We start from the raw sequence: 11,256 nt of genomic DNA, 5'->3' as shown, positions 1-11,256 counted from the left end.
GATTTGGTTTTGATTCAATGCCATTAACAATAAAAAACATAATTGAATGCCCATAATAACATCTTAAAGACCTGATAATAACTCCCCTATTGATTTATTAAGTACCAGTGAACTCAGTTTAAACATATTATTCGCCATGGAAAAACCTTAAAAGCATAGAAATATTAAACACACATATACACATTTTGGTAGTGACCACACTTTATTAATCTTCCTGAGCAGAGAGAAAAAAATCTTTCCACTTCATCTTCATAACCATTCATATGCTTTTACACAGGAGCTCAATTGAACAGTCTGCCAAAAGTGCAAAAAAATTATACACTTGGAAGTTCATTAACATTATGTTTCGAAAACCAGCTCAACTGACAAAGGTTAAAATACTTCACAATATCCAAAGCAGTTAAATTCATGGGCACTGTGTGTTTCTTAAGTGTTATAAATGTATGTATTGATGAAGACTTTTAGGTGTAAATTAGGATTCTAGTGTCAAAGCATATGACTGGTGTAGAAAGATCACATATAAGGCTAACACAGAGTATTTATGATGTGTATAAACACACAGCTCGTCACACAACCTCTGCTTATCATCTTATAACAGTCATGCATCACATATATCCCCTTTTATACAATTTGTGAGAATAAAATACATGGTGCATCAAACTGTGTTTAAACTATATTTCAGCCTTCTATTTAATCAATCTGGGCATACAAATTGAATTTCTTAATTTAGTACATCTTGCTAAAAAGGACACAAAAACACTAGAGTGATTGAAACATATTTTCTTTGTTCTAGAAATAACAAATACTTATTTTGTGTCAATATATCTGAATGTTCCAATACAAAACTGCTCAAGAATTCATATGACTGATTGTAATAGGATCCTTGTTTTTCACATGGTACAATCAGACCTGACATGTTGGATAGAAAATAACACTTGATTGTCAATTTTATTGTCTGTTTCAGGTGAAACAATGCCCATAAAAATGACAGAAATACTTTGCTTAACATATGTGTTGGCAAGTAAAAGAGAAGCAAAGATGACCTTAAATGATGAACATGCATGTGAGAAGTTCGGTAAGGTCAACTCTTGACTACTGGGACATATACACCAAGTGCAAAAGAAATAGTAGCAAATAATTATCTTTTCTCCTCGGGGCTCTGTCACAGGATATGAATAACTTCAACAACGTTAATGTGGAGAAACACAGCTTTGCTGGAAAAGTCCCAACAGATTTGAGTCTCACTCAAACCAAAGTCATGGGCCTGGTCTGATCCTAAAGGTTCATTTTGCTTGAGAACATTTTATTTTAAAATTTTAAAAGCTCTGTCTACAGAAAACTAGAAGCTTATTGTTTTGCATTCTCCAACATAAACTCATGTCCAATATTTTTACCATATACATGAAGGGAACTTAAGACTGTGTGGTGGGGACAACTATGTGAATCTGTCTGTCCATGGATTTGGATCACGTTATTATTATCGTAGGAAGAGAATGCATGTAAACTGTTCCCAAAACATGTGGTCAGAAGGTTAACACAAACCCACAGAGCATGACTGGGGATTTCAAAAAAGAGGTGTCACCAGCATACAGCGCTTCAGGAAATCCATCAACAGCGCGATTCTGGTGTCCATGACAGGATCCTGCAAGAGAAACCTGCTTTAAAAGAATGATTCCCAAGTATATTGGAACTATTCATTCACCATGAAGGCAGATTTGTTTTCTGGCTACTTTCCAGTCCTGGAGCCCTTGTTAGATTTCAGGGATGAATGAATTACAAACTATTACCTGGAGGAGTGGTTCTGCAAGGAGGATAGTCAAAAAAGCAGTGCTGAAAAGTGCCTTGACCTATTAAAGGGCTACAGAAAGATAGTTCTCAAAGTTAAAAATGTCAAACGTGATTCCACAAAATATGTATTGATAGGGTTTATTTAAATTATTTTATTTGATGTCAAAAGATGTTAAATATATTTGTTGCATAGTGTTCTTGTGAACCTTGCAAGTCGCTTTGGATAAAGACATCTGCCAGTGTGAAAATACACACATAAATACACAGACTTCTGTTATATTTTTTACTTGATAGATTTCATTATTTAAGCCATTTCAGATCATATTTTCAGTCTGATGTTATATTTAAATTACCCCACAATTCTAAAATATCATCAGCTTTAACAGAATTGAATTTGTTGTTCTTGTCATTTGTATGCATGTCTTCAAGATTTTGTTATGGAAGACAGGACAATAAAACAAATTAAGGGCATCTATACCCAAGAGCACAGTGACAGTTTTTGACAATCATTGGGAAAAAAAAACACCATACATGTTTTTCTACCATTCACGGGAGTGCATTATCTGTGGCCGGCGTACCCATGTTGTTAGCTAAGCTTATTTAGTAAATGGCTTTGTAAGAGCAGACATTTATCCTATTGAGGGGGGATTAACATGCTCACCTTGGCGCAAGGTAGAAAGAAAGTAATCCCTTTCCACTTTAACCAGAGGAAATGTACTTTAATCATTTTTCAATTTATATTTTTCTTTAAAAAAACAAGATTTTCAACTTTATATATATATATATATATATATATATATACACACACATATATAACAATAGTCCCATAATCATAAAACGTCATATTCACCATCCCATTTTTAAAAGATAACAAATGAACACGAAATAATACAAAAAAAGTCACCATTGAATTTACTTCTGTGAACTTCCCTTGCTCTTTGTTCCTTTAAAAATATATGTACACAAAGCATAAGGCACAAGTTGTATGAATATGACCCACAGACCATGATTTTCCAAAGCTGTTAATGGATTTACTGAGTAGTATAGTATGTCTGTTTATTCATATTGCTGTAACCTACTTATCTAATCACACAAAATGGGTGTAAAAAGCCTCAATAAATTATTCAAATGTAAAAAACTAGAAAATGTTATGAATTGATCTTACTTACGTGTAAACATTTTACCAACTTCTACCAAAACTCAGGTGCACAATACCACATCTTGATAGAACTGACCAAGAACACTGGGTGTTAGACACACTGATTGCTAATTTGTTAAAATAAAGAAATAAAAAAGCAAAACAGTGGAACAGATTCAGTACAGACAGAATGAGAGGTTTAAATGATCAAGTCTGGATTAGTAAATGAAAAACCTCTTACCTTGCTAATGTCTTTGTGTGAAAACACAAAAAGGAAGGATGTCTGGCCTCATGGATATTTTAGAGTTGCATTGCATTAATATGCTAGTGATCTGTAATTGAATGGGTTACACTGTTACACTAAAACACACACACCAACTCCAACTCCAACACCAGCCATAGAGGAGTTGCTGTTTGGTGATGGGCTGATAGTATTGGGTGTAGACTAATCAGTAAACAGAGATGGCGTTATGTGATCACTCAGAATGGGCACAACTACAGAAATGAAAAAACTTAAGTGACTGTATTTACCCTCAAAGTGCCCCCTACCTCACACACACGCATTTACACTGTGGGGTACTACTAATAAAACACACATACTCCATGCTGCCAAATATATCATGCGTAAAACCATCAAGCCAGGAGCTTGCTGTTGACTAAAAAACACTTTAAGTATTAATAGTAGTTTATACTGTAACAAAACATAAACAAAGTAAAATGTCTTCTGAATAATAAATACTAGTTATTTAAACAAAAGCCACACACACGGGTACATAAGAAGAAAAAGAACAGGGAATGACAGGGGGATGCTGAACATTTAAAATAAATACAGCACCGAACAAAACATGATTGAATATGAACAACAGCCTTCACAGCAATTAAGACAGGACAGAGTTAAATGGTGATTCTTCTCAAGAGCACAATATTAGAGCAAATTACATCAATTTTCATTACTTAAAAAAGCATCCAAAGTACTGTACTCACAAAAAAGCACAATTCAGGTCTTTATTCCAGACTGTAATTGTTTTTAATCAAAATGTTTTTTATTTTGTTCTTGACAGTAGGTTTGGTCATCATGTGACAGTTTTAAGACCTGAGGGTGTTTAACATCAAAGTAAAAGATGGTACCTTGGAGGAGAAAGGGGACACAAAAGCTTACACAATAAATAACTATAATCTCATTAATTCTACTATTTTTTATTTCTTAATTATGTTGGTATTATGAACCATTTCTTTACTTAATCTAAAACTATGAAAACAAAGTCATACTTTCAGTAATAATTGATCACTTATCAGTACATTGTTTTAGCTGGGGGATGTTTTCAATTAAAAAAAGTAATGACCTGACCGTGAGGGCACCCGAACAGTTTAATCATGTAATATTACCTTACCTGAAACCACACCAGTCTGACAATAATAAGCATTTATATATATATATATATATATATATATATATATATATACACACACACACACTCACCTAAAGGATTATTAGGAACACCTGTTCAATTTCTCATTAATGCAATTATCTAACCAACCAATCACATGGCAGTTGCTTCAATGCATTTAGGGGTGTGGTCCTGGTCAAGACAATCTCCTGAACTCCAAACTGAATGTCTGAATGGGAAAGAAAGGTGATTTAAGCAATTTTGAGCGTGGCATGGTTGTTGGTGCCAGACGGGCCGGTCTGAGTATTTCACAATCTGCTCAGTTACTGGGATTTTCACGCACAACCATTTCTAGGGTTTACAAAGAATGGTGTGAAAAGGGAAAAACATCCAGTATGCGGCAGTCCTGTGGGCGAAAATGCCTTGTTGATGCTAGAGGTCAGAGGAGAATGGGCCGACTGATTCAAGCTGATAGAAGAGCAACTTTGACTGAAATAACCACTCGTTACAACCGAGGTATGCAGCAAAGCATTTGTGAAGCCACAACACGTACAACCTTGAGGCGGATGGGCTACAACAGCAGAAGACCCCACCGGGTACCACTCATCTCCACTACAAATAGGAAAAAGAGGCTACAATTTGCACAAGCTCACCAAAATTGGACAGTTGAAGACTGGAAAAATGTTGCCTGGTCTGATGAGTCTCGATTTCTGTTGAGACATTCAGATGGTAGAGTCAGAATTTGGCGTAAACAGAATGAGAACATGGATCCATCATGCCTTGTTACCACTGTGCAGGCTGGTGGTGGTGGTGTAATGGTGTGGGGGATGTTTTCTTGGCACACTTTAGGCCCCTTAGTGCCAATTGGGCATCGTTTAAATGCCACGGCCTACCTGAGCATTGTTTCTGACCATGTCCATCCCTTTATGACCACCATGTACCCATCCTCTGATGGCTACTTCCAGCAGGATAATGCACCATGTCACAAAGGTCGAATCATTTCAAATTGGTTTCTTGAACATGACAATGAGTTCACTGTACTAAACTGGCCCCCACAGTCACCAGATCTCAACCCAATAGAGCATCTTTGGGATGTGGTGGAACGGGAGCTTCGTGCCCTGGATGTGCATCCCACAAATGTCCATCAACTGCAAGATGCTATCCTATCAATATGGGCCAACATTTCTAAAGAATGCTTTCAGCACCTTGTTGAATCAATGCCACGTAGAATTAAGGCAGTTCTGAAGGCGAAAGGGGGTCAAACACAGTATTAGTATGGTGTTCCTAATAATCCTTTAGGTGAGTGTATATATATATATATAGTATGGTGTTCCTAATAATCCTTTAGGTGAGTGTGTATATATATATATATATATATATATATATATATATATATACACACACACACATACACATACAGACTCATATATATTCTAAAATAAAGTGATTTAGATGTACATTATTTTGCTGTCTGACATGGCATGATTAATTTGTAATGAACAGTATTTTCCGGAAACAAAAAATGGATGCAAATGGTGCTGACAGAACTCACAAAAGGTTTCTTTGCCCTCTTGCACTGAACAATTTTAGCAAATCACCAGGTGCGTGCATGCAGATTTCTCATATGGTTCACTGTCTATACTGTATTTTTCATGGATTCATACAAAGGATAATCATCTAAATTATATAACCTGATTTATAAAGGTGTACCAATAGTGTCACTTGTTTTTCATATAGAAATATGCTGTATATATAATATGTATTGTAGACTATATGTCCTATGGAGTTCACAGTCGAGCAGAATGCAAGTGATCTACACTATTTCTGACAGTAAAGAATGTGCACCATTGAGTCACTGTTTCTCTCTCCAAGCAGGGCTACTGAACACAATGAATTTGTCAAAACTTTTTGCTTCTGGGCCAAAATGATCTCCCCCATTTTCTGAAAATAAATGAAATTTGAAAAGTACAAATGGGAAATCAAGATTGTTTTTTCTACTTAATCCTTAATTAACTGCAGATAATTTCTACTGGAGAAAAACCTTTAAAGGTAGCCCCATTAATTCAGAAGATTACAATGATAGGATTATTAAAACCTCATTATCTATTTCCTGATCAGCAGGCAGCTCTTTTACTTTTTTTCAACAAAGTAAATGTTGCAGTTGATACCTTTATCAAGATCAGTGGAATTGTTCTGTATTTCTGCACCACACAAACAGTACCAGGACCCCCTGCCTGGCAAAGTGGCACTAAAGCTTTCCAGAACACAGCTATCAATAATCAAGCCCGTTTTCTGAAAAGTCCCTGGAAATTACAGTGGTTAATGAAATGCAGCTAATTAACCTTGGTTTCAGTTTTCCTTCAAAACATCATGTTCATGTTGGTCAGTTTGCAGAGGATGACACAGAACTGGAAGAAAGGCATTGCATGAAAGCATCAGCTGCAAATAGAGCAGTTCTGAAATCAATAATTTGTTGTGTTGTTAAATGGGATAATTGTATAAAAAAATACTCATTGTCAATTAAAAGAAAAAGATATTTAATTCATAGTCAAGTATTTTTTAATGGTTATCTGTGGATGTCTTGAAAATGCAAAATTAGTCAATTAATACACTGCATGAAACACAGTGGGTGCTTGAAGTATCCCAAACACAACATGTTGCCTAGCATTCAGTCTGTATGCTGTACAACAAACCAGTGATACGGTCAATTGTGTGATGTATCTCCTGTTAATACCAAAATTTTTGGGGGTTAAGACTTCTGTAAAACATGTGTTTCTACAATTGTATTTTTCTAACATTTTATTCATGGAGGCTTTCTGCACATTTGTGTAATTATTTGGTCTCATTTTAATTCCTGAAACCTCAGTACTTAAATTGGATGACTTTGATCTATCTGGGACTCTAATTTACCTGCCTGTTCATATCAGAGCATTAAGGGCACTGGAGAAAAATAAAGGGCACAGCACAGTTCATTTTAGGCAACAGCACAAATGAGCTGCGCAATGCAAAGACTTTCATGGACACAGTCAGTATAGCAGAGCTGGAAGTAAACTGTCGCTGTGTGTTACTCTCAGCAGGCAGGTCTCTGTTTGTCATATCATACTTAGCAGGATTGTAGCCCTGCAGGCACCTCTTCCAATTTCTCTGAACCTTATTTTTCTATCAGATGGCACGCAACTATCAATGTGTTTTTTTTTTTCTTTTGGGGTGAAAGCAAAAAATACATTCTCACTCTAGGCTTTTAATATCTTGATTAAACAACAAACAAATAAACAAATACAAGCTGCACTGCAACATCCAGCAAGAACTACCAAAATATACCTACTGCCGTGCTCCACAGCTGAGTAAATGGTGTGGAAGTGCATGAAAAAAAAAAAAGTTATTTTAGTAACTCCCATCCTACTGTTATCTCTTTGTTCTGTGCTCTTTCTTATCTGTTCAGGATTATTAGGGTTTTGTGTTTGAATGTTTAATACTCATTTTAATCCCCCAGGAAATTGATTATACTGAATAAGGAGGTAGTGATCTTTCCTCATGAGACGCATTCTCCAATTCACACTACATAGGAAGATATTTTCACCTTGTTTTCTGGCATTTATCTGAACAAGTCTATTCTTCAAATCCTGATGAAGCCAGGAGAGAGAAACAGTGACACTTGATCGTTCGATCAATGCCGTAAAAAGGCAAAATGTTGTTTATTGGTAAATGTGGTGTTCTGTAAATCCAGGTTGGAATAACAGATTAGGTTCTTGATAAATGTTTGGTGTTTTTAACATAAAAACATCAAGGTTAAATGTTTGCAATTTTTACACAGCAGTTCCTCTACAGACTGAAATCTCAGACCAAACAAGGGACAGATTTTTATTTGTTCACAAGCAAGAACACTTTAAGCAAAGCTACAATTTTAAAAATCAATGTATTATTTTTGACATTATTTTGGAAAAAGTCAATATGTTCTTGCAATAGTTGGGTTCATTGGTGATTGCATTTCAGTCACTGCCTTTTTAATATATAATTGTTACAAAAAAATCTCTATAAAAATGTGTATATATATATTAGATATATATGTATTTGGACACTATGCATGCATCTGTGAGGAACATGACTTATATAGCATTCAATACAGTACCAAATTACATTTGCTGTGACAGAACATTTATTGTTAAGGTTCTGGTGTATATATGCCAAGGAGAAAAACAATGTTTTCAAGTACACAGTAATAAAATAACATCCTTAATCATAACCAATCATAAGGCCACCTTGGAAGCGGTAATTTGAGAGTCTCCTTAACCACAAGCATAAAAACAAATCTTAAATGACATTAAAGCCAATCAACTATCGTAGTGCAGCAATTACAAATATTTCCTAAAGATACAAAAAGTATAGCAATGACAAACACAGTACATTTCACCCAGCAGAACAACTGGATGTGCACTTTATTTTGAGAAGTCAGTCTGTCTGTAGCTCCTTTGACCTCCTGTGTTAAATTATCACATCCCATCCCACCAATCAAAGGTGAGACAGATGAACATCTCCAGTCAAGTGCACCTGCTTGCTGGCTTTGGGCCGGACTTCCGCTCCTGCAATCTCCGAGCGTATCCTTGCGAGTGTTACTGGATGAGACAAAAGCTGTTTTATCTGCTTGTTGATCTTCAACAGAGCCACTGTTTCCCTATGCAAAGCCTTCCTAATGAAGTCTGCATCACGTCTTTTGCCTAAAAAAGAAGACAGAATGTACTTGTGTTTAAAATAAAAACTAAAGCTGCTCTATTTGGCTGCCCCTTAACTGAAGAATGGAAAAATAATAAATTGAACCTGCATATTACAGATCAATTGATGTCAGTTGCCTTTTCTTCTTCATCGATTAGTTTGTACACACACTTCATGAACAACAAATGATGTAAACAATTTCCACAGCATAGTTTTCGCTGCATAGTCCAACTACAGAAAACTGCATGTTTAATGAACGTGTTTACAAATACAGTGAAGACCTGTAGTGATGCTTAGCTTAGTAAAGATCATGATTGTCTTTGCGGTGCTTGATACCAACGGAAGTGGCAGGCCCTTACTGGAGCAAAACCAAAGATTTCCTTTAGAAATAATGTGTCAGGTTAGTGTCCTTTAACCCTCCTCCATTTTCATCACAAAATAATTAGAAAAAATAGACTAATGTGCTCTTCAGAGGAGATCATTATTCTGTAGAAAGATTCAAAGGATTTCTTCATGGCATTTTGCTTTAAAACACTAATAATAGTGTATCCCAATATATTCCAGGGACCGCTTAAAAAACACACGACAAAACAAAACACTTCCCATTGTAGGTTTTGAATGTCACAGTAAGAAACTGTATCATGAAGGCTGAAAAATGTAGGTCACAAACAGAATTGTTTAAGAAGTGGGTAAAATATACACAACTGCATAGGGACTCTTGCTCATTAGAAAGGCTCCAGCTTATTAATTTCCACAATGAACAATGCTTACAGATATTTAATACATTTTCAGTTTCAGGACCTCCCTAATAATCCTTGGCTGTGTACTGTTCTGTATCCCTCCATTACAGAGACTCTGAGCCAGCCTCTTCAGAAGACTCCCCCTGGCTTGTTAGGGTCCAGGATAACAGCTGGAGGGTTCATTTTTTGCTGTCGTTTGTGTTGAGCTTTTCCTCAGTCTTTGGTGGACTGATTTCTGCTTGCCTGTTTTTGTTCTGCTGAGTCTCTTCGAGGTACTGTTGTACCGCTTTAAGGACAGCATTCTCCACCAGTCTCTTACTGAGGCTCACTAGTTCGTCATCATCCGGCTCGGCGACCCTCTTTTCACCTACACATCACGACAGACAACAATGGGTCACTCAGACAAGTCACCATGACAACAGGATATACCATCATGCACCATCACTGCCCTCTTTTCACCACACCTACATGTCACAAAACTCAGTGTGGACTTTGGCACGTAATTCCAAAAAGAAAAAACATGAATATCAAGTAAGGAGGTCTAGGACAAGTTTAATAAAACATAAATCAGCTTGCTGCCATGACCTCATGCAGTGAAAAGAGGGGACCTTGAACATACTCTATAAAGCAAGGACAAAGCACTCACTCTGGGCTTGAATATGTAAACTGAACAGTATATTTAAGCTTACTGCAGGCATTGAAAAGAGTCATGTTGAAATGTCTTTGTGTTTTTTGGAGAAGTAGTGGATTGTAATATTTGTAAAACATCCTGAAAATCCTTTCTACATATAAACACACCACTAACATATTACATAACATTGCCAGAAAGATCTCCCTACAAATTCTTATTCTCCATGTTCAAACTATTATTATCCATGCACAAATCAGTGAATCAGTCAAATTATCATGTATTCTGTCAGTGCCATTCTGCCATACTGAAGCAAGTTACACATTTTTACCAAATCAGTACTTTAATAATTTATAGATTAATCTGCTGTCATATGCAGTACACTTTTAAATTATATTCTGTAGTCATAGTAATAACAATGCAAATAGCTAAAAGTGGTCTACTCAGACAATACATAGTAACATAATATATCCATTAGGGCTAGAGTTTCACATGGACATTAAAAGTCTTAGAAAATCTTCAATGAAAAAACATGCATTTATCCTTTCAGCAAGGGACATATTATATCATGATGAGCAAGGCGTTAAGATCACCTGGAACCCATGTTTATGATTCTTAACTGAGATCACAAGAAAGTATATGGACATACTTTTGAATAGATTTGATAAAGAAATGCACTTATGCATATGCTTTTTTTAAATTTTATTTTTGTCGCTTTCTAATGTACCCTAGCCATGAAATATAATTCTGGATTATCAGCATTTCAAAAAAGTATATTTGATCAATTAACGAGAAAAGGCATCTGGTTAAGCAGCCATGGTATCCTAGGGGAAGAGCTGAGGAAGTCATTTGTCCAGTGCAAGG

General features: G+C 35.9%; 1 protein-coding gene across 2 annotated transcripts in view; it reads right to left on the bottom strand.

The window, feature by feature from the left end:
• Nucleotides 1–8,161: 8,161 nt before the first annotated feature.
• Nucleotides 8,162–11,256, bottom strand: part of akap7 (A kinase (PRKA) anchor protein 7) — a 49,058-nt gene continuing 45,963 nt past the window's right edge. Inside the window, exon 8 of one of the 2 annotated variants that reach the window (XM_066699605.1) lies at nucleotides 8,162–9,029. In XM_066699605.1, coding sequence (XP_066555702.1) covers nucleotides 8,824–9,029 — 206 coding nt within the window. In that variant the 3' untranslated portion in view covers nucleotides 8,162–8,823. Of the gene's footprint in view, nucleotides 10,132–11,256 lie in introns of both variants that reach the window. The other variant, XM_066699617.1, reaches the window with a different exon arrangement.

The sequence above is a fragment of the Amia ocellicauda genome, chromosome 1 (genome assembly GCF_036373705.1).
Source record: "Amia ocellicauda isolate fAmiCal2 chromosome 1, fAmiCal2.hap1, whole genome shotgun sequence".
NCBI classification, from domain to species: Eukaryota; Metazoa; Chordata; class Actinopteri; order Amiiformes; family Amiidae; genus Amia; species Amia ocellicauda.
The sequence above is the reverse complement of the archived record's forward strand: the minus strand, read 5'-3'. Positions and strand labels throughout refer to the sequence as shown.